This window comes from Rosa chinensis, chromosome 7, assembly GCF_002994745.2.
Source record: "Rosa chinensis cultivar Old Blush chromosome 7, RchiOBHm-V2, whole genome shotgun sequence".
NCBI classification, from domain to species: Eukaryota; Viridiplantae; Streptophyta; class Magnoliopsida; order Rosales; family Rosaceae; genus Rosa; species Rosa chinensis.
In genome coordinates this window covers 47,072,200-47,096,759 of record NC_037094.1, presented here as the reverse complement: position 1 = coordinate 47,096,759, position 24,560 = coordinate 47,072,200, and the positions used below count along the sequence as shown (strand labels likewise).

The 24,560-nt window shown below is 36.9% G+C and overlaps 3 protein-coding genes across 5 annotated transcripts; 1 reads left to right on the top strand and 2 right to left on the bottom strand.

The window, feature by feature from the left end:
* Nucleotides 1–4,989: 4,989 nt before the first annotated feature.
* LOC112178015 lies at nucleotides 4,990–8,376 on the bottom strand. The gene is made up of 5 exons (XM_024316237.1): nucleotides 7,801–8,376; nucleotides 7,413–7,581; nucleotides 5,543–7,351; nucleotides 5,348–5,438; nucleotides 4,990–5,245 (listed from the first exon to the last, which is right to left on the bottom strand). Exons 1-5 carry the CDS (start codon nucleotides 8,374–8,376, stop codon nucleotides 4,990–4,992), a joined length of 2,901 nt encoding a protein of 966 aa, XP_024172005.1.
* Nucleotides 8,377–9,770: 1,394 nt separating this feature from the next.
* LOC112175961 (CDP-diacylglycerol--inositol 3-phosphatidyltransferase 1) lies at nucleotides 9,771–14,887 on the top strand. 3 transcript variants are annotated; one of them, XM_024313701.2, is made up of 12 exons: nucleotides 9,771–9,918; nucleotides 10,268–10,344; nucleotides 11,506–11,642; nucleotides 11,756–11,840; nucleotides 12,292–12,341; nucleotides 13,115–13,154; nucleotides 13,254–13,298; nucleotides 13,375–13,440; nucleotides 13,544–13,658; nucleotides 13,761–13,817; nucleotides 13,896–13,994; nucleotides 14,630–14,887. In XM_024313701.2, exons 3-12 carry the CDS (start codon nucleotides 11,570–11,572, stop codon nucleotides 14,687–14,689), a joined length of 690 nt encoding a protein of 229 aa, XP_024169469.1. In that variant the 5' UTR covers nucleotides 9,771–9,918; nucleotides 10,268–10,344; nucleotides 11,506–11,569; the 3' UTR covers nucleotides 14,690–14,887. The 3 variants fall into 3 exon arrangements, with proteins under 3 accessions (XP_024169469.1, XP_024169468.1, XP_024169470.1); XM_024313700.2 differs by having other exon boundaries at nucleotides 10,268–10,371; XM_024313702.2 differs by lacking the exon at nucleotides 10,268–10,344 and having other exon boundaries at nucleotides 9,805–9,918.
* Nucleotides 14,888–15,299: 412 nt separating this feature from the next.
* On the bottom strand, nucleotides 15,300–18,178 carry LOC112175960. The gene is made up of 2 exons (XM_024313699.2): nucleotides 17,722–18,178; nucleotides 15,300–16,421 (listed from the first exon to the last, which is right to left on the bottom strand). Exons 1-2 carry the CDS (start codon nucleotides 18,025–18,027, stop codon nucleotides 15,582–15,584), a joined length of 1,146 nt encoding a protein of 381 aa, XP_024169467.1. The 5' UTR covers nucleotides 18,028–18,178; the 3' UTR covers nucleotides 15,300–15,581.
* Between the last annotated feature and the right edge of the window lie 6,382 nt (nucleotides 18,179–24,560).

Below are 24,560 nucleotides of genomic sequence, written 5' to 3'. Positions count from 1 at the left end.
TGATCTCAAGAGCTATCTCATTGGGATCCACCGACATTTTGGAGATGGTGGTCGGTAAGTTGCCAGAGTGAGTAGAGTAAGAAAGGAAAGCATAGAGAATGTAGTTGCTGAGAAAACCCATCTAAGCCATTGAGGTTTGGAGATTATTATGGCAGTGAGAATTTTCGTGGGGTTTTATGCACTATTTATTTATGAGCATTAAAGTTAATAACTTTGTTGGGATAAGCATGATTCTTGTAAAATTTTGTTTTCTTTCGCAGTACTCTTTCTGACCTACTACTATTGGGTCAAAAGGAAAAGCTTTGAACTTTCCCAGTATGCAACTGTTATAATGAAAATATGAGGCAAGTCTGGAGCATCCAAGTCAAATTGTTTATTAACTGTATTTACTGCAAATTCTAATTGGCAACGACAACATGCACCAAGCCATGCAAATTCTAATCTCATCCAAGTCAAATTCTAATTGTATAGGAACACAACCATGCATTAAACCAGTTCCAGTACCTTAGCAGTTCCAAACCAGGATATATTGCTATTGCCATCTTTTATTGTAGCATGCTAAAGTTGAACAACAATATGTTTATGTGGCATCTAATTTTTATTGTATTGTAGCATGCTGAAGTCCAACAACAGAATGTCTCGACCATATATAGCAATATTACAAAAGAATGTTCACGTGATTATACCAATAAATTCAAGATGTACCAGGTAATATTTGTTCAAGTTGCATTTGGATTGTAAATTGTTATTTATATTACGTAGTAACTTGAATGTGTTGTGAACAGATATTTGAAAGCAAAGCCGCGTTGGTTCGATGGTTCCTTAAGACGGGGAGGAGAACCAATTGTGTCATAGTGATACAAAGGTCTAATTTGGTAAGCTCGGGCAACAAAAGAAGGAAACCAAGAATAAAATTCAGTTGTGAGAGGGGTGGAAAATTTAGGAAGTTTAAGGGAATAACCAAGATGGCTGACAAAAGCACCCAAAATTTTGAAGTAAACAGTAACAAGGCTGATGAACAACAACGCCCGAGGCTGACTTCTACAAAGAAATGTGAATGCGAATGTTCATTCTTATTAAATGCCTTTAATATTGGTGGGGATGAGTGGGTACTTGAGGTTGCTTGCGGAATCCACAATCATGTTGCCCCATCATATCTAGAAGGTCATTCCTATGCAGGGCGACTATCTGAAGAAGAATATGAGTTGGTGGTGGATATGTCTAAGCGTTTAATGAGACCTAAGGATATATTGATTGCCATAAAGATATATTGATTGCCATAAAGAGCCAAGATCCAAGTAATACATCAACGATGAGAACTATATACAATGCTAGGTATTTTGCTTGGATTATCGCTAGAGCATGAAAAACTCAAATGCAACAATTACTAAAGAATTTGCGCGATCATCATTATATTGAGCATCAAAGAAGCGAAGATCACGTGGTCACTGGTTTGTTTCGGTGTCATCCATTCAGTCTTCAAATGCTACGTACATTCCCACATGTACTTATCATGGATTGCACCTATAAGATAAACAGGTATCGTTTTCCACTTTTTGAGATTGTGGGCATTACATGCAGTAAAACTTTCAATGTTGCGTTTGTTTACATATCAAAGGAGGCAGAATATAATTATAGATGGACACTGAGTAGGTTAAGGACACTTATGGATGAGGATTCTATACCCGGGGTAATTGTAATTGATCAGGAATTGGCACTTATGAAAGCCACTGAAAATGTCTTTCCCGATACTCATAAGATTTTATGTAAGTGGCACATTGGTAAGAATGTGATAAGAAAATGCAAGAAAAATTCACAACAAAAGAAAGGTGGGAAGCATTTAATAATGATTGGCATAGCTTGGTGCATTGTAGCACTAAGGATGAGTATGTACATAGCCTTACAACTCTTGAAATCAAAATTCTTTGCATTTCCTGGGGAGATAAATTATTTGAAGACCAATTGGCTGAACAAGTATAAGGAAATGTTCATTGCAGCATGGACAAACAACTACATATATGCATCTTGGTGCAAAGACTTCGAATCTGTAATATTTATACATTGCCTCATTTCAACTTTATCATTCTTATCCTTTTAACTTATCAATTTATTTCTTGATTAGGGCGGAGAGTGCGCATGCAAAGCTCAAGCGAGAACTTAGATCTTCCTAACTTGACTTCAATGTATCATGGGAGCATATCCACTCATTATTGTGTTTGCATCATACTGAAGTTAAGGCTTCATTTGAAAAAAGTCGATGTTTTGTGCAACATGAGTTCAAACATGCATACTTGAGAGAGTTGATAGGATTTGTATCGATTGCGGCATTGAACAAGATCGTCTATAAAGTGAACAAGTAAGCTCTCATTGAATTTTAGATTTATTTTAATCATAATAGAAATTAGATCGGAACTTGAATCATAGTAAATTGTGAAATCAGTGTCATAGCCTACTGAACATGAACATGAAATCAGTGTTTGTCACTTTTATCTGCTATTCTTTGGTTCATTTAATTATAGTGCTTGGTGTTGGTTATGATCAGTTCTCATGTCATTATTAGAGTTAAATGTCAAATTACAAAGCATGTTGTATAGATGTTTATGCTAATCTCTTTAATGGTTTTGAAATATAACTTTTTATATAGGAAATATAAAATATGCTGACAACATAATCATTGTGCACTAATATACTGATTGATACATGATATTATGTTGGCAACCTTCTATAGAGATAAATTTATACAATGCGAGGTTGTGTCTAGGTCTGATAGCAGGATTTTTTTTTTGGATTACATAGGGCTGATGATATTAGATGAAAACTTGCATCATGTAATTGTGCCATACGTAAAACACATGGGTTACCATGTGAGCATGAGATAGCTGAATATAAGCGTTGTGATAGTCCCATACCAATTACATATGTGCATCACTACTGGAGAAAGTTAGATATCGGGGCAATAGTGAAAGACTCGAAAGTGCACGAAAAGGTTCATTTTAAAGCAGAATTGGAACGATTGGCAGAACGGGTTGAAGAACAAAATGAGGATACAAGACTTCTTAGTGAAGATTGATGAGCTGATAAATTCGAGCTCTATTATACTTAGGGAGCCAGCTGAAAAGAAAAAGACCAAAGGGCGTCCAATGAAGGAAGACAGTAGCACTCATCGTTTGCCATCCGGTTTTGAAATTATAAATACAGTGTTGTCTGAGCGTGAGACACATTCGCCTCTTCCAAGTGTTCAAAAAGTTGCATGTAAGTCAAATACAAAGACAAGTAATGACCACTCAGAGAAAAGTAAGGTACGGTACAAATATGCTTTTAGTAATATTTACTTGAATTTTTTGGATAATTTACTAGTTGTTTTATGTATAGTATTATCTTTTCACAAGCAAATAAGCTGGCTCAGAAGGATATGAGGTTTGAGCTAACTCAGAAGTATACAGTACAGTTCATATTTGGCATGAGGCCATATATTATCGGTTCAATGGATGTCGAAAATGATGGTAATTGTGGTTTTAGAGTTATGGCATCGACTTTGGGATTTGGTAGAAAACATTGGCGTAAAGTGCGAACTGATTTGCTAAATGAGCTAAAAGGCACGCTTGAGCTTTATGAAGCTCTTTATAGAGGACAAAGTGCTGTGGACAAACTTTGTAAACGAATTAACCATTCTGCATCCAATATTGCACCTAAACGGAAATGGATTGATCTACCAGACATGGAGCATGGGCATTTGATTGCAACTTGTTATGGAGTAGTGGTTGTCAACTTATCAGATGGTCAGTGCTTCACATTTCTCCCATTACGTGAATACAGCGAGGGAAAACTAATGGAAGTAAATTTACGTGAGATTGGCCTTGGATTTGTGAACAATGATCATTTTGTTCAGGTGAGGAGTAATATGGATCAATTTGCTAATAAATTCCATATATTTTATGTGACTAATGAAACTTCTTATTTTCAACACAGATATGTTTATTGCCTGGGCACCCATTGCCACCGGTTACACCAAATTAGATTTACCATGCAAATGAAAGCTAAAGTTTGTACTTGAAGTATCAATACCATTTCCAGCATTGTGATCAATTGCCACATCCTGAAAGAGTGACTAATATATCCTCAGAAACAGTGCAACTTGACGATGACAATGAACTTACCAATGAAATTGTTCAACTTGGTGATGCCACTATGTCTAGCAAAGAAGAAACAATGCATCTTGGTGATGATTGAATTGTCAGAAACGTATTGTTTGGTTTATTAGCTAACTGTTCAACTTATATTTATTTAGTTAATGTATTTGTTTAACATTGTGGTGTTTTTTCCTATAAGTTTTTAGTTTTCATCTTGCAGACCATATTGAACATGCATACATGTTCACCTTGCAGATCATATTGAAAGTTGAATTTTGAAGGACTCGCAAATTAATGTTCAAAATTTTATATTTTCAAATTCCAATTGATTGATGTCGTAATAGAGCTGGAATAGGCCAAAATTTCCAGCAAAAAATAGAACAAAATATGTTAAAAAAAAATTATGAAACGTCAATATACTAATATATAATAATTATATTAAATAATAGCCTTAATATAGTCAAATAATAGGTTTAAAAGGATTAAGGATATATCAGGTACTTTGAGTTGTGTATTTTTTTTTTGAAGTAAAGTACTAATATTTTATTCAAAATCATGAATTGGGATTACATTCTTGTAACACAAGATCAACAATACAAGGAGGAGTAGCTCCCTGCCAAGTTGCTTGCTGTTTCGACTCAAAAGCAAGATTAGCCAGTCTGTGGGCAATCCTATTATAGGTCTGTGGTGCAAATGTGAGCAGGACCCCAGGCATGGTTCCAACTCCCTCTGAATGTCCAGCACTAGACTACTCATCGCAGATAGAGTTGTTGCAGTACCAGTTATTTCCTGAATAGCTACTAGGCAATCAGTCTCAAGAATGACATTCTGTAGGTGCAGATTTTTGATAAATTGCAAGCTAGCCTTCCTTGATAGCTAATAATTCAACTTGATGTGCTGAGTTGACATAATAGACTGGTTGTGTGAAGGCAGCTTGGAAAGTCCCACAAGAGCTCCATAACACTCCTCCAGTTCCACCATGTGATTCTTGTGGTATAAAAGCTCTATCAACGTTGAGCTTAGATGTTGTAGCCGCATGCCATATCTTTGCACCTCTTTGGACCGGTAACTTATCACTTTTCCTAGCTCTTTGGAATTCATCAAGCCATGTAAGGCTGCCAAGCATGATATCATTTCAGGATTGAAACCTGCTCTCCCAAAGCATCTCATTCCTATTCTTCCACAAGCCCCAAATGATTATAAGAAGTTTCTCAAACAATTCAGGTTTGAGATTAAGGGCTTGCTCAAGCATCCACTCCTTGAAGTGCATGTTAGGTAGAATAGTATGCTGTAAAGAAAAAGATGGACCTGAAAGAATTTGAAGAGCAGTTGGAAACTTACAAAACAAGTGAGCATTGTTTTCCATCTTGTAATTGCATAGAAGACAACTAACTTCTCCATCATAACCATACCCTTACGGAGTAGTTGCTCCCTTGTGGAGAGTAAGTTGTTACAAGCCCTCCATGCACATATAAGAACTTTTCCAGGAACTCTAGCCTTCCAGAGGTGTTTCCAAAGTTCTTTAAAAGGATCACCAGATGAAGATGAGGCTAGGGCATTACCTAACACTTGTTGTCGTGTTATCCAGTAGGCACTCTTCACGGTGAAATTACCACATTTTTCAGGCCCCCAATCCAACCTATCAGGCATAGGACGTTTACTCAGTGGGATGCACAAAATATGTTCGGATACACTAGGTAGGAATGCAGCATGTACGGACGTTAAGTTCCAAGTTCTCGTCTGAGGGTTGATCAACTCAGCAACACTATCAAAAACAATATTTGTTGGTCTTTGAACCATATATCGTGGGCAGTTAGGTACCCATTGATCATTCCAAATATTGACCTGTGTTCCATCACCAATTCTCCAAGTAGTTCTTGCTTTTAGAAGTGGTCTACTTTCAAGTATACTCCTCCAAGAGTATGATGGCGCATCACTCAAACCAGCCTCCCAAAAAGAACAATTTGGAAAGTAACGAGCTTTGTACACTTGAGCTATCAAAGAGCTAGGATTAGTGAGGATCCTCCAGCCCTGTTTGGCCAACATAGCCATATTGTACGCATAAATATTCTTGAAACCCATGCCGCCTTCATGTTTCGTTAAACACAACCTTTCCCAACTTCTCCAATGGATTTTCCTTTTGCCTTCCATGTCCCCCCAGAAGAAAGAGGCACAAAGCTGATGGATGTCATCACATAAGCTTTTAGGAAGGAGATAACAATTCCTGGCATAAGTGGGCATAACTTGTGCAACAGCCTTGATAAGAATTTCTTTCCAAGCACAACTAAGAATTTTGGCTTTCCAGTTCACTAGCTTTTTTGAGACTTTCTCTTTCAAGTACTGAAATCTCTCAGTTTTAGACTTACCCACCCGCAATGGTAGTCTAAGGTACCGGTCATGTTTTTCAACACATTTGACATTCAACACCGAAGACAAGGCTGCTTTTAAGTGAGGCTGAACATTCTTACTGAAGACAACACTACTTTTAGTAAAATTTACCTTCTGTCCTGAAGCTTTTTCATATACATCAAGAATGTGCTTGATAGACATGCATTCCTCCATAGTGGCTGCTCCAAAAATGAGGCTATCATCAGCAAAGAAGAGATGATGCAGCACTGGTGCTTGTGGGCTCATCTTTAGCCCTTTAATATTGCCATACTGAACTGCTTGAGAAATTAAAGCAGATAAACCTTCAGCACATAAAATGAATAGATAGGGTGAGAGTGGATCACCTTGTCTAATACCCCTAGTAGGAGTAATTGTTTTAGTTGTTTCACCATTCACCAAAATTGCATAGCTTATAGAGGTTACACATTTCATCACCATATTGATCCATTGTAAAAATTTTGAGAGAATAGTTTGTAAAAAGGACCATTCAAGTCTGTCATAAGCTTTGCTAATATCAAGCTTGAGTGAGAAGAAGCTTTCTTCTTGAGACCGGAGCTTATGCATGAAATGTGCTACCTCAGTAGCAACCAATGTATTATCTGAAATTAATCTGCCAGGAACATAGGCACTTTGCAAAGGAGATATGATTTCTGGCAACCACTTCTTGAGTCTGTTAGCCAAAACCTTGGAACAAATCCTGTAAATGACATTGCTAAGAGCTATAGGGCGAAAATGAGTTGCTTCTGTTAGATTTGGAATCTTTGGGATCAAGCAGATATGAGTAAAATTTGACTCCTCCCAAATTTCACCTTTTTCCAAGAAATTCCGGATAGCTGAGCAAACATCAAGGCCAACAATATACCAGTATTTTTGGTAAAAAGAAAGGGGACATACCATCCGGTCCCGGACTTTTCGCTGGGTGCTTTTGAAATAGAGCCGCTTTGATCTCTTCATCAAAGTAGGGCAAGTTAAGATCATTATTCATGGCTGAAGTAACTCGCATTGGTGTTGCTCTGAAAATGGTGGAGATAGCCTCATCATCAACATTTGCAGTGGTGAAAACCTGTGTATAGTACTCAAAAAGCATACGTCGAACTACATCCGGATCAGTTTGTCATTCACCATTGGGAGACATAAGACCCTTGATTGTATTCTTGGTTCGTTGATTTGAAGCCTTTCTATGGAAGCAGGCAGAATTACGATCATCGTCTTTAAGTCATAAGGCTCTAGAACGTTGCCTCCAATATTTTTCTTGAAGAGAAAGCAATTGGCTTTGCTTCACATGGAGCCTACGTTGTTCTTCATATTGGTCTGCTAAGTACGGCTGTTTCATAATGTCAAACAATTTCTCCTGCACCTCCTTCAATTCAGCCCTTTGTTTCTGCACATCAATCATGTGCCAATGTGGCAGTTGCTTGCCGGCATTGTGAATTTGGGTACCAATTTGATGCAATAGGTTCCCAGTAAGGGGCAACGACCAGTTTCTTTGTATAATCTCAGTACATTGATTATGTTCAAACCACTCTTCTTCAAAACAGAATCTCTTGGGGCTTCTCCTAGGAGAATAACTTTCAGTTCTTACTTCCACCAACAGAGGATTGTGATCGGACTCTGAGGGGGGCAGTGTGATAACACGACTGAAGGGATAAAGATCTCTCCACTGTAACGACTGGAAGCCCCTGTCCAATCGTTCTTTCATATACTTGTTCGACCACGTATACCGACAGCCTATAAATCCCATCTCCAATAGACCAACATCGATCATAGTTCTCTGAAAGAGATTTATTGCAGCAGCAGCAGGTGGTACTCCACTAGATTTGTCTGCCCTACACCAGAGTTCATTAAAATCCCCAGCCATAAGCGACGACAATGAGCAGTTCTCACGAGCTAGGGCTTCAATTAAAGACCAGGTTTGATTTCGAATTCCTCTAGCTGCAAAACCATATACTCCTGTAAAACGCCAAGAGATAGGTTCCCCATTCTCAGATATGTCAGTGTCAATGTGATGAAAGGACGATGAATGCTCCCCAACTCGCAGATCTGCACTCCATAGTAAAGCAAGTCCTTGACATTCAGGTTGCTTAGCGACACAGATATTTCCAGCAAAGCCAATATGTGTTGTGATCGTATCAATTTGTTTCTGCTATGCTAGGGTTTCTGATAGAAAAATGAGATAAGGACGTTTTGCTTGAACCATGTCAATCAAAGCCCTTTGGGTTTCTTTGTTGGTGATTCCTCGACAATTCCAAACGAGAACATTTCCTTGCCACATGGTAGCAAGATTGGTGGCTCACACAAGCTCTTTGGCGGCGGCGCATAGGAAGACCAACGGTGCTTAGCTTTTTTTGGCGTTTGTTCTTTTCTCGCCTCTTTTTTTTTTTTTCTCTTTTTTTTGAGTAGATTGAAAACGAGTATGGGAATGTTATACTTTGGGTTGTGTATTTAGTAAAATATTAGAATGAAAAATTAGATAGGTTGTGTATTAAGAAGACAAGGGTGTGTAAATTCATCGAGAAGAAAATGGGAAAAAGACATAAATAAACAGGAACAAAAGGAGAAAAAATGCCAAAAAGGGAGCAGGAAATGGGAAAACAGCAACACTCGAACCAGACATTCATAACTGTGATTTACAAATATAAACATGAACGGTTTAGGTTGGACAGATTCACTCCGTTCATTAATTTTATCTAGTTCTATACCTTAACGATCATGAATTTGGATGAAAATTTGCATAACTGATCTATACATTAGGACCTAAAAACTAAACGGTCGAGATGTAGAGATGTGATTGAAAAGTGAGTCCCACAAAGTATCCCTTTGTGGAAGGGCCATATATTATATATTGATTTTAAAACTTTCAATAATACAAAAGGTGTTAGGCAAAGATTTGTAGATGTTACTCCTCCATAGTCCATACATAACCAAACTCCAAAATAAGGAGAACATTATCTGATTATCTGAAGCATCTACTTTGCGTAGTAAGTGAAAGCATCGGATGTTTATATAACAAAAGAAGAAAATGATAAAGTCAAAACCTATCCTGAGAACCCAAAGAGCCCCAAAGTGATTGAGTTAAGGTTAGAATTAGAAGAAAACATAATTTTTTTATTATAAAAGAATTCAACAGTTTTATAAGTTAATCATAATAAGACAATTATGATAAAGAAAAAGACGTGTAGCCATATATATATATATATATATATATTTTTTTTTTTTTGGTACTACTTCTTATGAACAAATTTTATCGTTTTTTATTATTTTAAAAGAAAAAAGAACATTGAAAAAAAAAAAAAAAAAGCTTCTGGAATGCTTTTATTTGAGGTCTGTGCAATTAGAATAGAACGCATCTCGGCGCTCATCCATTTTCTCAATTTTCCGATTTACCCTTTTGTCTTACCAGGTTCGTCTCTCTCGATTCCCAACTCTATTACGTTGAAATTCCAATCATTTCCAGGTTTCGTCAATATTATTTTGTTGCTTTCGGATCGATATAATATATAATTTCATTTCAACTCTGGTTTTTTGGTTACATCAATCTTAGAGTAGAATCAGTAATGGAGTGCTGTATTAATTTTTGTGCTTGTGTGTTTAAGAAGAAATGTGTGTGAGTTTTGAGAATATTGAAAAAGTTCTCAGATGCTTTTTTTTTTTTTTGGGAAGTAGAAAGAATCATAGAGCACCGAATACTCTTATCTTACAATCCGGGAAAGAATCTGAAACTTTTTTTTTTTATAATATTTGGACTGAAGGGATCCCAAGTTGAAATACGGAAGCTACGCGTCCGAGTCTTGGTCCAACACATTTTGCAATTAGGGCTTGCAGAGAGGTAGAGGAATTGGCCTTGGATTCTGAGGTCTGTCTTGCACTGAATGCTCAGCTTTTGATTGATGTTTATTGCTGGTATAAGAATGTTCAGCTTTTGTTTTGGTTAATTTCAGTCCAGGTTCTTCTGCTTCTCTATTTGCTGTAGTATTTCAATCTTTGGTTTTACCTTGTACTAATAGAGTCGCTACAGGTGGGTATTGGGTAGTTGAGATTGTTCTAGCATTTTGTCTTACGCTAATATTTGTTGTCTTTGTTTGTTTTCTAGGATCTGTTTTTTTTTTTTTTTTTTCTGTTTCAGTTGTATCTTTCTTTAGTGCGGTCGATTTCTAAATTGAAAACAGAACTCCATTTTTGCTTTTGGATGACACTGTAGCTTGTTACTTGTTTCTTAGCACTTCTTGTGTTTGTTTACAGTTAAAATTGAAGCATGAGGCAACGGCTTTTCTTTTGTTTCCTTTCTTCTTTCTTTTAAAATTGAGAGCCTCTCTTGTTTTAAAGTTGTTCTACTTTGTTCTTGCCTTGAAAGCATAACTGTTCTATTGCTGTTTATCAATTGTTGTGGCACATTGTTGTAGTTTGAGTGTTTTTTTTTGCAACCCAGATTTCTTTTCTTCTTTGAAGTAGGATTTTCAATGTGTGCCTTTTATTTTCCAAAGTTGATGTTACAGACTTGGGCTACTTGAGTTAGGGACATTTGGTTATTGTTAATCATGTTCAGTGTTTTGGGTATTAGTTACCATGTGGTGATCAAAATTTTGCAAATTTCGGGGACAAATTTTTTTTAAGGGGGAGGGGATATTGTGATATCCCGCACCCGATTTTGATTTATTGTCTTTGAGCTAGATTGAGCTAGATCTTTTTGTGGTTTGGTCGGAAATCTTGTTATAGTAAATGTCTTACTTGCTTTGGTTTAAATCTTGGGCCGGGTCTTTACATTAGTCTTGCACTGAATTCCTTGCAATCTCCCCCTGGGTTTTGAAGTTCATTGAATTCATTCAATGCATCGTGATAATCGGCATTCAATGCATCGTATGCTCCCGTTTAGATGATTTTCTGTGGTTATTGCTTGCTGTTGATGTATTTAGTGTTGCGTTTTCTATATTTGTAATAGACATGCTTGGATAAATGGGTTGTGACAAGAGAGTTGTTTGTGTGCATGCAGGAGCTACCTATATTAGCTAATCCAATGCATTTAATGTAATTTGAAGTTTATAAAAGAAGTTTCAATGGCCAAGAAATCGGTACCACAACCACGGCTAACAAAGCTTTCGGTCTATCTTTACATTCCCAATATAATTGGTGAGTATTTGTGTACTTGACATTCTTGTATTGGTTACATGTTACTTTCAAACTTCATGTTGAAGTTAACCCAAAAAAAAAAAAACTCCATTTTTATGCTTCTGGGAATGCAGGGTACATTAGGGTTCTCATGAACTGTTATGCTTTCGCCATATGCTTCTCCAACAAACGGCTTTTCTCCCTTCTCTATTTTGTCAGGTGAGAATGTATGCTTTTATTGATTTATCATGGAAAAGAAATCAAATTTATCTGCTTTTGTAGAATTATTTTTGTACTTGGACTTGTGGATTTGGAAGAAGAGATTTGAGTTTGAAATCTCAGAGATTTAACACAGGTTCTTTTAGAGTTGGAGAAATCCATGTATGACTTTCAAATTTGAGAGAGGATTGGGTGGAGTTTAGGTACTCAAGGAAAATCATATTTATCTATATATCACTCGAAATGTGAGCTTTCCTTTTGATTCCAGCAGAGAACATAGCAAAATTTCTCTGTTTTAGAATCTTTCCTAAAGATCTGATGCAAACAAAATATAGAGTGTCTTAATCTCTTATTTCAAATACACAGTCCACATGCAATCATAGTTTGTGAGCTTTTTTATTTGTTTAATATGTCTGTTGATTATACTATATGATTAAATTTTCTGTTCCAGCTTTGTCTGTGATGGAGTAGATGGTTGGTGTGCTCGCAAATTCAATCAAGGTATGAGTTATGCGGTATTACATATTTTTGTTCAAACAAATTAGCTGGTGCTCTGTTTTGGTATCTGTTTGAAAAACGCAAACATTGAGAATGTTAGGTTTTTGTTTTTGTTTTTATTTTATGGTGGAGTCCAAGGTTTACAACAGATAGAACCAGACCTTAGTGTGATTCAGAGTTTCAGACAATCAAACAACCACTAAGAAACTAGAATGTTTTCATTCAATTCAAAATCTTATTATTATCTTACAAATACCGAGTTTAACAACTGTATGCCGTGCAAAATGAATATCACAGAATGCGTTTAACAAAAGTTTGTCAAGTAAATTGGTATTCACAAACTCTATTGCTTTTTAGTTCTTTTGGTGGTTACACTTCTCGACTCTGTCTTGTACTTTTTCTCACCATACAGGCTACTCTGACTTGAACTGCTTTCTGGGTTTACTGTTACCTAGCTAGCTAGTACAGGTTTTCAAGCATTTCTGTTTATAGATATTTAAACATCAAGATCATCAGGTTATGGCCTTGGTTTTTTGTTTTTTGTTTTTTGTTTTTTGCAATATATAATTGGTAGAAGCCGCCTTGTTAGTCTACTGAGGCTTATATACTTACATTACTTGAGCGCTGTCATTGTTTCCTATCTGGTAACTGGTAAAATAAGAGTTTTATGTTGGCATATACGATGAAATTATCTTCTGCATTCAGGAATTTTGTAAATTGTAATTGATCATGAGAAGTAATTAGAACGTATCATTCAATTCTTTTTCCTGATGCAGTTTCAACATTTGGAGCCGTTTTGGACATGGTAACAGACAGGTGCTCTCTCTCTCTCTCTTATGTATTTTTCTACACTGACCATGTAGTTCTCATGTAATTTTCTACACTGACCATATTGATTGTTATGTCGCATCTCAGGATAAGCACTGCATGTCTCTTGGTAATTCTTTCACAAGTCTATCGGTGAGACATTTTATTTATATGTTGCTGTAACTACGTATGCATGTTTATCTTAACTTCTGGTGGGCTCTCAATGTAGGCCTGGCTTGATTTTCCTCTCGTTGCTTGCCTTAGATATTGGTAGCCACTGGCTGCAGATGTACAGGTTGTTCTCCATTATCCTTTTCATTTAATCAAATGTATAATTTTGGTTATCAGATTCTCAACAAAAATTTCTTATGCTAATACTGCAATACGTTTATTTGCAGTACCTTCCTGCTTGGCAAGGCTAGTCACAAAGATGTGAAAGATAGCACTAATTGGCTTTTTAAAGCATACTATGGGAATCGGATGTTTATGGCTTACTGTTGTGTGGCATGTGAGGTAACTGTAACTTGTCTATCTACCCCGATGAAGTTTTCTTTTCTTTTCTTTTTCCAATAAATGCAGTTGCCAATCCTCTTAATCTGACTGTTCACTCTTCAGGTGCTTTATATCATTCTATTTCTTGTTGCAAAGAATGAAACTGAGAATGTGATTGAAGTAAGTGGTGTGGTTTTTGTAGGATATAAGAAGGATATTTCCAGATTATATTGGTTTCTGAATGTTTTCCTCTCTCAGGTTCTAATGGGTCTTGCACAACATATTACACCTCTTTCTGTTCTTGTTGGTTTGTGTTTATTTGGATGGGCAGTCAAACAAGCAATTAATTGTATACAGGTAATGAATAGTGCCTCCATGACTTAAATTTTTAGAACAAATCATAGCTGTCTTTTATCTACCTGAAAATGAATGTAGACTTGTATCTGAGGTCCAACATGAAAGAATAAATCAAACATATTGGCCTATTAGTTTTATAGTTTCCTGAAGTTCACCGTTCTATATAGAAATCCTCTATTCACATCATGAGTATCTTAAGTGCTTAATTTCATCTGGTATGAATTTTCAATTAGACAAGTGTGCTACATAAGCGATGAAGACTTCAGATGAGAACAGGAGGTGATACTATATTATTTTGATACAACTAATGTAGTGGTAGTAATGTTCCTTGTTCTATGACCATCACTAATATCATCTTCTTGTCGGGGAATGACATCAAGATGGCTGAACAAATTCTGAATTTAGCCTAAGTTTACAAATCCATCAAAGATTGTGGGTTGTACTAAGATTTCACAGACTTTGTTCTTGACCATGGATGCCTAACTCTTATTTGACATACATGACGGAAACCCTAGTAGTTTTAGTCTACCATATTCAATTGCATTGTCTACCATATATTCAATTTCATCTAGCTGATCAACTTTAAGTCTTCTAATTCTTTGTATTTGGATTGTAAATTCATTTCATGAGTTCAGTTGAAGACAGCAGCAGATGTGTGTGTTCTTCATGATATCAACAAAAAGCAGAGCCCATAATGCTTAGCAATGACTGGAGGTGCATTCTGCATTCAGCTTTGCTACTCGTTTGTTATAATTCAAATATGTAACTGTAGCAGATGGGATTGCTTTATTCTTGTGAGACACACGGATAAAAGATTTATAACACCTTTTTTTTTGTTCTTTTTTTTATTCTTTCCAATTGAAATAACACTAAATTAATTTTTTGACGTCTTATATTGGCAAACTCAGAAGAAAAATCTCTTACTAACAGAAGAAAATGTACCTAGAGAGAGCTTACCATGGCTTTAACCCAATTATATTCACTAGTTTAGGGCTTGTGTTTGGATGAGATTGCAGTTTTGATCTCTATGTTATCCCAAGTACAGTTCCAATTCTTGCAATTATGGTCATTTTCTTCATTCTGAAGTTGCAAATGAATGTTAATTGATTTCATTCCGGTGGTGAAACTAGATATTGAACTTGAAGAAAATAAAAAATTTACCCATTTATGCGAGTTATTTGAATCTCGAATTAACCATAATTTAATGGAAATTGCCATGATGATTGAATTTAAATAGAAGTTGCAATACAAATAAGTAGATCACTGCTTGTGAGGCAGTCAGACATAATAACTGGTGCAACAAGGTAAAACTGTCTAAATATCAAAATACCATTTAACACAAAGCAAATGACGTAATGCAAATCTTCAAACCAATATTGATTTCTACCATAAAGAAATTCAAACGAGGAAGGGTTCGTCTCTATATTCAAAGAAAGCTTCAAAAACAGAATAGGATGGTACTCTTGCTGTGAAAAGGAGCTTCATAGTTGAACTTTTGCTCTAATAAATAGAATAATCCTTCTAAGATCATTATCTAACTCTCCTGGGGAAGCCTGCAATACATGAATCTTAACCAGGTCAAAAAAACTAATACAGGCTATACCCAAAGAACTGGCTGATAATAATGGCAAATCCAAGAGCAATTGCAATCAGGGAAGAAGCCCATGTCAGTTTCTCTGTTATTCTGGGCACTCTGTCCTTTAATGCCTGACTACATGAGCCTAGAAAGACTGTGTAGCTTCCCATGGCAACTACGGTCCCAACTAAGAACATAACTAGAAATGCAGCGCCAGCAACACGAGATGGCAAAGCAAGTGCAGGCAACACCATCATCAATGCATCTGGCTGCAGCCCATGTACAATTCCGGTGGCAAAAGTAGCAAATCCAATCTTCTTCTTCCCAACAGTTGGGTTATCAAGAGTTTCGTACACACTAACATCACACTCGCCATTCTCCAAGGCAACACAAGGACTTGGGACTTCTGAAGCTTCCTTAATGCCCATAGCACCAATAACTAGTAAAGTAAGCCCAACAACTCTTGTGCCCCAAGTTCGAATAACTTCAATATGGAGCTGGTCCTTCAGTAGTAGAAATACTAATCCAAAGATAACCTGGCCAGCATCATGGCCACATCCCCAGAGGGCTCCAACAAGAGCACTTTCAATGCGGGTACGCCCAATTGAGAGTGGAGCCAAAGCAGCTAGGTGGTCAGGCCCTGATAATGTGTGCAGGCAACCAGCAAAGAAACCGGTCCATGCACTACTAAGTAATTCAGTCTGGATGAGTCTTCCCCCAACTGCAACAGCAGCTGGACCACCTGTCTTAGTTGCAGTTTGAAAAGAAGCAAGAGCCGCTGGTGCAAAGGCAGGTTGTACTAAGACCAAAATAAGAGCAGAAAGCGCAACAAATGCCCCAGTGGTGATGGCCTGTCCATATTAGGAAAATAAAGTATGTTAGGTGGGGGAAAAAAGAAAAAAAAAAAAAAAAATATTAGGACCAGTCGTCAAATGGTGAATCTAGAGTTTGGGGTTTGCAGATGCCCTTATAACTTTAAAGTTAACATATAGTAGTAGCAGAAGTATGATTTCATGGGGTAAGATGTAACTGCACAAATGGTCATTTGGACAATAATAAAACTCGAGTAGAGTTTGCCTTCAGTCAAACTCATTCAATAGGAGGTGAACTCACCCATGTTCCTAGCCCTGCCCATTATTTCTATCATAGTGATCCCCAGTTAAGATCGCTGGTTATATTCTAAAGATCATGTTTAAAACCTGCCCTGAGGGTGCAATCAAGTGGACAAGCAGCTAAAAGAGAGAACCTACTCGAACTGCGGTAAGGAGATATCAGACTTGTAAAAATCCCTAATTTCAAGACCTTACTTACCAATACTAACAATGATGTCAAATTTTGAGTAAAATGTCTGAAATTTCCTTGTATGAAATCTGAAAATGGTTGAAAATCTGAAACATAAACAGAGCTGCACTGATTAGCAATCACTTGAATACTTTAAAATCTTATATGCAGCAACCCTTGCAATCGGGACAACGGTTAGGATAGTCCAGAATATTGACCGTTAGGGTAAAGTGAGGACACCAGTAAATTGCTGAATTACATAGACTAAACATGAACCTCAACTAGCTATTGAACTAGGTTCATAAATACCTTAAAGATAACAACTCAGACATCCGAACCTAAATCTAAACCTTGACAATCCAATGCGTGTTCAAACTTCAAAGACTAATTCAGCACCTACACAGATCGACTATCGACAGGTCATACATCTGTGATTTCCCTTAGTTTTGTTCCTTGTTGTAAGGGGCCCCTCGGCAAAGGTTTGCGATAGTGGTTAGTCAGACAAGTTTCAGCCCTAGGTCTCTGGTCCATGCTGACCAAGTCATGCTAAAGTTTCATGAAAGCCCAGAGATTTGAGAGGCTTCCCTTTTGGAAGAGGAATTTTGTAATTTATTCCCAACAGCATGGATAACACAAAAATTTGCGAACAGAAAATGGACCATCAAACGAAATCAAAAACAGGGTTGAAGCACCACATATGGGATCTACACGTGAATCAATTGCCATTGTTTGACTCGAATTTTCATCACCCATCAAACCCAATTGCTTACATTTCCAAATTCACCAATTCCATCAAAACAAATAAAATAAAATAAATGCCCAGAATCAAAATCACATCTTTTTCGATCAATTTTGTTCGGAGACGAATACCTTGCGTTGCTTAGAGGCGCCATCTGCGATCTGATTGAGAAGCAGGGGATTTGGCGCCGACCCATTTGTCCCCGACCCGACCCGGTTCGACGGCAAACCGTCCGGCGAAGAAAATGGAGATGGGTTTTGATGTTTGCAGGAAACAGAGACGGCGGCGGCGGCCCGTCTCAAAGTGGGCAGCTTTGAAGAGGAGGGGAAATTGAGCTTGGGGAAGTCGAGACGAGCGAGTGGGTGGTGAAAGGAAGAGGGTTGTTTAAGATGGAGTTTAGGGGTTGGGGATGAAGAAGAGGACAGAAGCCTTTCCATGGCTTCTCTGTCTCTCTGTGAATGTGTAAAAACAAAGTTGTTGGGTTTTTTAGAGGTAAAGAAAAGAAATTGGAGAGGGCGCTAGGGAGAAATGAAGATAAGCTTTGGGGACTCTATTATTAGATTAGATATGGTGGTTTAGCACAAATTTCATAACTGAATATTCTGTTTCAATGTCATCTTTTTCTCAATAGGTTACCTATTAAACCTACTCTTGTTAACTGATTCCATCGTAAGTCGCCTTGAATTTCAAGAAGAAAAAAAAAAATGGAAGATATGTAATATGTTAGGGAGAAAATTATTTTGAATTTTGGTTCTTCTTTTTAAAAAGGAGCAATAATTAGGTCGTCTCAAACTATAATCAGACATTGTTAATTGACAGAATGATTGAACATAGTAAAAATAATTATGCAATGATTAATATTTATTCATTAAATAAAATGTACAAAACTAAGATCGGTAAATTAATTGGCAATCAAATCACTTGAATGACAGACTCGTAGTGACTCGAGAATCGAGATTAAATAAAAATTTCTTGTTTTCATGTGTTTCTTTTCATCAGCATTAAAAGTTTTGGATAAGTTACTTTAAACTCAAACTCTTTTATAATTGTATTTTGAAATTTTGAACGGAAAAGGAAAGGAAAGGGAAAGAGAGTAGTTATAGGTTGGTGTCAATGGCCTAAAAGTCCTCCCATGGTCTCAATTTGTCCACAACATCCCCTTGAACAAGTAGTCGCCTTCACGTTTATTCTTTCTCTACTATTCCCTTTCCCACTTTCCTCTTCCTAGAGTCCCCAATCAATGAACCAGTCCATTCCTAGTGTATGGTTATTGTCTCAAAGAAACCCCCTCAATCCCATTGGCCATTATATATTTAAGTGACCAGTGACTTGGGTTTAGAGGACTCTTATGATCACCCTCTCTTCCTCAATTTTAAACTTCCAAGTTTAAATCTTTCAATGCAGTTTAAGGGTAGCTTAATTATTTACTATTCAGATTAAACCCCTAATTAATGGGGTGGCTACTTAATCAAAGGGCCAATCTTTTTTGGAAGATCGAAGTCTATTTTGGCAGGTAATATTGGCTCCAAATTTGGTGGAACTTGGAATTTGGACTTTTCTAGTATATTAATTGTGTTGGCTAAGATAGAGGATAAGTTGGTCCTCCCTGGATTTCATAGAGAAAAAAAAGAGAAGCTTCAAATAAAACACATATCCATTCTAACCTCGCGCCTGACACATAGACGCCCCATGCCTGCATGCTCGCGGCACACGCACTCTTTGGCCACTAATATTTCATATGGTCGTTCAATGTTAGGGGAAATGACAAAACATAAGCCATTCATGCTAAAAATATGTAATAGAACACAACGAGATCATTTAATAAGAACCGCTACAATGAAGACCTTCATAAGGATTTTCTTGTGAGACTCAATTTTTTATTACATTTTTGTAAATCAATCGTTAGATATTTAGATATTCATAGATTATTTATGTAATTTTTCAACCAAATTTAAAATCATTAAGGCATTCATAATCATGATTTATCATTTATGAATATGAACGATTCAGGTCTGACATACTTGGTTTGTCCATTGATCTGATTTAGTTCGGTACCTTAACAATTAACAATTTGGAAGAAAATCGTCAAAAGTGATTACTCATGCATTTATAAACATCTAACGGTTGATTTGCAGTAATATAATCGAAAAGTGGGTATCCCAACAATGGTGTAGCCATAAATTTTGTTAAAATGGGTCAAACTTACATAGCTACTAATCTACAAATTGAATGGCCTAACTAAATAGAAAGAAATTTTTTACTATAGAGAAAAGAAAATACTATAGATAAGGATGAGATAAACCAAATTAAGGAGAGAAAATAGATACAAAGAAACACTTTTTTTTTTTGCTTCAATCTCATAAACCAGTTAAAAGAAACTATATATTTTATCAGAATAGGCAAAATGAATCAAATAGGTTATATTCTCTTATATAAAAGTAAAAATTTAAGACACAAGGGACTTTGTTAAGACGGTGAGCAGGGTCAATTGACCTTCCTAATGTCCATGTAGTTACGCAATTGTCTCCCAAATCATTTATTAGAAAGTCTTCATTTTAGTGGTCCTCATTAGAAATTCTCCCATCTATAGAATACAATGGTCTAGTTGATCTAATGATATTTTACATTAAATTTTAATAAACTATTAAAATTTTTCATATAATCTCATGAGTACACAATCCCAATGTTTACGTTAAGCTCTTCTTTAGATGAAAACCACGTGCACAGTCTAGATTAGTGGTCTGTTTATTTATACTATTATTAAGAGAACCCACTTTGTTAGCCAAAGTGGCTGTGAATTTTCGTAAATATCCTTAGACTATAAGTTTAATTTAAAATACTTTTTAATATATGAGAGGTGTTATGGTAAATAGCAAAGTATAAATATAAATAAAAATTCAGAAAAAAAAAAATTCATCCCACTTTCTACATATATAACTTCTCACATCTTACCGTTGTAACTTTCTACTTTTTTTCTCTAAAAAGTAAAAAGTAAAAAGTAAAAATAAAAATAAAAATAAAAATAAAAATGTTTAACACATACATTGCATGTGTCAATAAAGACTAGTATAATTTAATTATATAACCAAAAACCCTGCTCTACTTATGGATTGAGGAAGTTTCACAGTATATAACTAGTTTTCTCCTCTATATCTACATTTTGTGTATTACCAAATCCCCTATTTGCGAATACAAAGTAACTACAATAAGTTTCGTAAACGTGTATGACCAAATTTTTCTAAATTACAAATTTGGTAAAATTTTCAGGTTAATATGCATACCAGAAATTATTGCACATAAGTTTCTATTGAGGTTTCCTTTTTTTTTTTCCTTACGAACTACTATAATTAAAAACCCACCGTCGGTTTCTCGCATTAAGTGTTTTTTGAATAAAGATAAAAGAATACAAAAAATAGGGAGTGGGGGGTGACTGGACCAATACCACTACCAAAAAGAAACCATAGATTTTGAGCACAACACGGAACATGACACCACAAATCAAATAGGTGTAATACAAAAGAACTAGCATACAAATTGGAACTCTATGAAAGGAGCCCGAAACAAAAGCAATCAACAAAACTACAAAAGCGATATGAGAACCTAGAAATGTAATCGTGACCAAAAGATTGAGTAAGAAAAGTTGGTCTAACATCCCACCACACGGAATCCTCGTGACTTGCACCATAGTTCGCCAACTTATTAGCTATAGAATTACCTACTTGATTATCTGGGAAATATGGAGTTGCATTTGTTTTGAAATCTGCATACAATTATTTAGCCCCCAAGATACATAGATGCCAAGGAACAAGATGACGTGACTGGAAATAACGAACTACTCATTTGTCTGTCAGGTTGCGATTTCATAATTCATATGGCTCCTTCTTCTCTACGACCTTTTCATTGCATTTATCAATCTCTTTTTGCATTTATGAATCATTTTTCAACATGTATTTTCAGGTTTATGTGCTTAACTCACTAGTCTTAATGGGTTTGCTACTCCCTCGAGTCGGCGGCTGTGCGTCCGTACACCCTTGTGTTAGAACTTTACATGAAGATAAACACAAATCTATATATCCAGATGAATACATGGAACATTGATATTTCTGTGCAAAATAGAATTAGGATAGATGCATCACTTGCAATCCCAGAATTCCAAAAAACAAATATTAACTAGGATAGAAACTGGACTTGCAATCCTGAAATATCAAAAAACAGAAAACTGGAAGAACAACAAACTTACTTGATGAACTTGACTCATTCATTCTGATCTTCTCCTGATTACACCTTTAGATTTCTCCTACAAGGAAATGGGACTATTTTGATGAATGAGAAAAGAAACGTGTATCAGCAGGGACCAAAATCTGTGTCTGACCCAAACTCTAGGTTACTTAACCAAGTTGTAATAGGGTTAGGAATTAGAGATATTCTCGGAGATATTCATAGATATCCGATTAATTGTACGATTAACTTTCCTTGTACAACTCTGATTTTATGTCTTGTAACTATTATCAATGAAAGTACGACTCAATCTCTCCCAATTTTCAGTTTTCCTTAAACACGTTATCAGCACGAGCTCTAACCCTAGTTTCTAGAAGCCAAAAACCCAAAAATCCTTCTTCACGTTCGCTGCCATTCGTTGTGCATCTCTCATACGCGCCCGTGCGCCTACTCTTGCTACAAGCCTCTGCCGCTACTCCGATGCCCCTGCAACACCACATCCACCTAACACCGGCTTCGACCGGCTTCGACCAGGATTGCAAACCAGTTGCAATCCTAGCTTAGGATCAATAACACATCTCTGCAGCCCAACGTTGCAAGCCAGCAAGCAGCACACCGCGCTGCCAGCAGCTGCCCCGCGCGCCTTTCGTCTGTCAGTTTTAGCAACTGGGATTGATAGTAGTCTGCAATCCTATAACAAGGATCGAAACCACGCTGCAATCCTACAAATCAGTTCGCCAATACTAGGACTGAAGTTTGTCTACAATCCTACAAGTCTATTCGCCTAGGACTAAAGCTCGTCTACAATCCTACAACGAGGATCGAATACTCTCTGCAGTCCTAAGAGGTATGTTTTACTAAGGGTTCCAGTTTTTGAAGTTTTTATTATTTTTCTCGAGGACTTGCATACCCCTTCTTCTACCTCCCTTTCTTCATCATAGGGGAGACCTAATTAAGCCGAACTGTAGGGGTTCGTGCTTACTCCAAGCTTGGAGCTTGTTGAGATCTCCAAACTTAGAGTTTGTAGAGAATTTATGATCGACCACTTAAGTCATTGTTTCGATCTAATCCAATACCTCTTGGAAGTGATTACGCTCAGAAATTCCTAATTTCTTGGAAGCGATTACACTTAGAAATTCATAATTTATTGGGAGCTACTACGCTAAGAAATTTTATATGTTTTCGTGGTAACTTTTTCCTCTCCGAAACTAACCCTTTTTCTTGTTCTCTTTCAGGATGAGTAACCTGAACAAATTGGACTTTGCTCCATTAGGAACAACTGGCTCTGGATATCATAGGTGGGTTTGTGATGTCCGCCAGCATCTCAAGGCCGATGGAATCCTGGATATGATTCTCAAGCCTACCCAGGACGTGCTAACTGTTGAGCAAGCTCAAGCTTTGGAAGCAAATAGAGTAGCCTTAGAAGCAAATAAGGCGAAAGCCATCATCCTAATGACTCGTCATATGGATGATTCTCTCTAGTACGAGTGTATGAATGAAGAAGACCCTAGAAGGCTGTGGGTCTCACTCGAAGAAAGATTTGGTAACGTCCGTGACTCCCTGCTTCCTGATCTAGAAGTGAGATGACATAGCCTCCTCTTCTGTGATTTCAAGTCAGTTCTTGACTACAACTTGGAAGCACTTCGCATTAAATCCTTAATGGAATTCTATGGTAAAGAGATCACAAATGCGATGTTGATTAAGAAGACCCTCTCCACCTTCCCCGTCTCTACATTGATGGTTACTAAGAACTATTGAATCGATGTTACTGCAGGACGGATCACAAGGTTTCATGAGCTTGTTGGAGCTATGAATGTCACTGAAAAACATGACAACATCCTTGTGAAGAACTATAATTCGAGATCCGTGGAAACAAAGCATATTCCGGAATCCAATTATAGTCGCACCCTAAGAGAGGGCGCCAAGAGCGAAACCCTAATCTTAGGGATACTTCTGGACGTTCTGGTCCATATAATCGCTTTATTTGGGAAGGTAACCGCCAAACAAGGCGAACACGGAACCGAAGAGGTCAACGTGGAAAGAGAGAGGGTGGCAATGCCTTTAGCCATGTTGGTGGCGCCACCAACACTAGGAGCCATCTAAATGACATTTTTAAAATGCCTCAATCAATGGAGTCTGAGCGTAGAGATGTATGTTCTCTATGTGAAGTATCTGGTCATTGGGCACACATTTGTAGAGCTCGTGCAGAAATTGTCACCGTCTACAAAGCCTATTGTGAAGCAAGAAAAGCTCACTATGTGGAACAAGAAGATCAAGAAGATGATCTAAAGTGAAGGGTTGAAGACTACAAATCTGGCTGGGATCAATAGATCGCCAATTTTGTTTAAGTCTTTATTTTTCCAAGAGATGTAATTGGCAATTGTCATATACTTTGTAGTAATTGGCAATTGTCATATACTTTGTAGCAAATGCCATTGGTTTAGTTTTTCTTCACATAGACTTATCCAAAGTGAGTATGATGTCTAGGAAGGTTTTGAGATAAGTGGTGCTTAAGAGAGCTTTGCTCCACCGACATCTCTCTACTCACCTGGTCATATTTATTTTGGAGTTACCGAAAGAAGTCAAACGACTACCTTTATTTTGCATTAGCTAGCATTTGGATTAATTATCCTAATGGTTATGAGACAATGATGTACTCCGTTGGCTTATGAATAAAATTTCGAGTTCTTTTCATTGTGACTCCATTTTGATTATGAGCATATTACTTTGTGACTACGATGGCTGGGCCATC

Bases quoted from the DNA above. Each gene is read 5' to 3' on its own strand.
- LOC112175960 (XM_024313699.2), bottom strand. From the start codon at position 18,027: ATGGAAAGGCTTCTGTCCTCTTCTTCATCCCCAACCCCTAAACTCCAT. The intron at 16,422-17,721 runs GTATTCGTCTCC...TAATATGGACAG, and splicing joins GCGCCTCTAAGCAACGCAAG to GCCATCACCACTGGGGCATT.
- LOC112178015 (XM_024316237.1), bottom strand. From the start codon at position 8,376: ATGGCTGGGGATTTTAATGAACTCTGGTGTAGGGCAGACAAATCTAGT. The intron at 7,352-7,412 runs GTATGTCCCCTT...ATGTTTGCTCAG, and splicing joins GAAAAGTCCGGGACCGGATG to CTATCCGGAATTTCTTGGAA. The intron at 5,246-5,347 runs GTTTGAGAAACT...CATGCTTGGCAG, and splicing joins CTTAATCTCAAACCTGAATT to CCTTACATGGCTTGATGAAT.
- LOC112175961 (XM_024313701.2), top strand. From the start codon at position 11,570: ATGGCCAAGAAATCGGTACCACAACCACGGCTAACAAAGCTTTCGGTC. The intron at 11,643-11,755 runs GTGAGTATTTGT...CTGGGAATGCAG, and splicing joins TTACATTCCCAATATAATTG to GGTACATTAGGGTTCTCATG. The intron at 11,841-12,291 runs GTGAGAATGTAT...TTTCTGTTCCAG, and splicing joins TCCCTTCTCTATTTTGTCAG to CTTTGTCTGTGATGGAGTAG.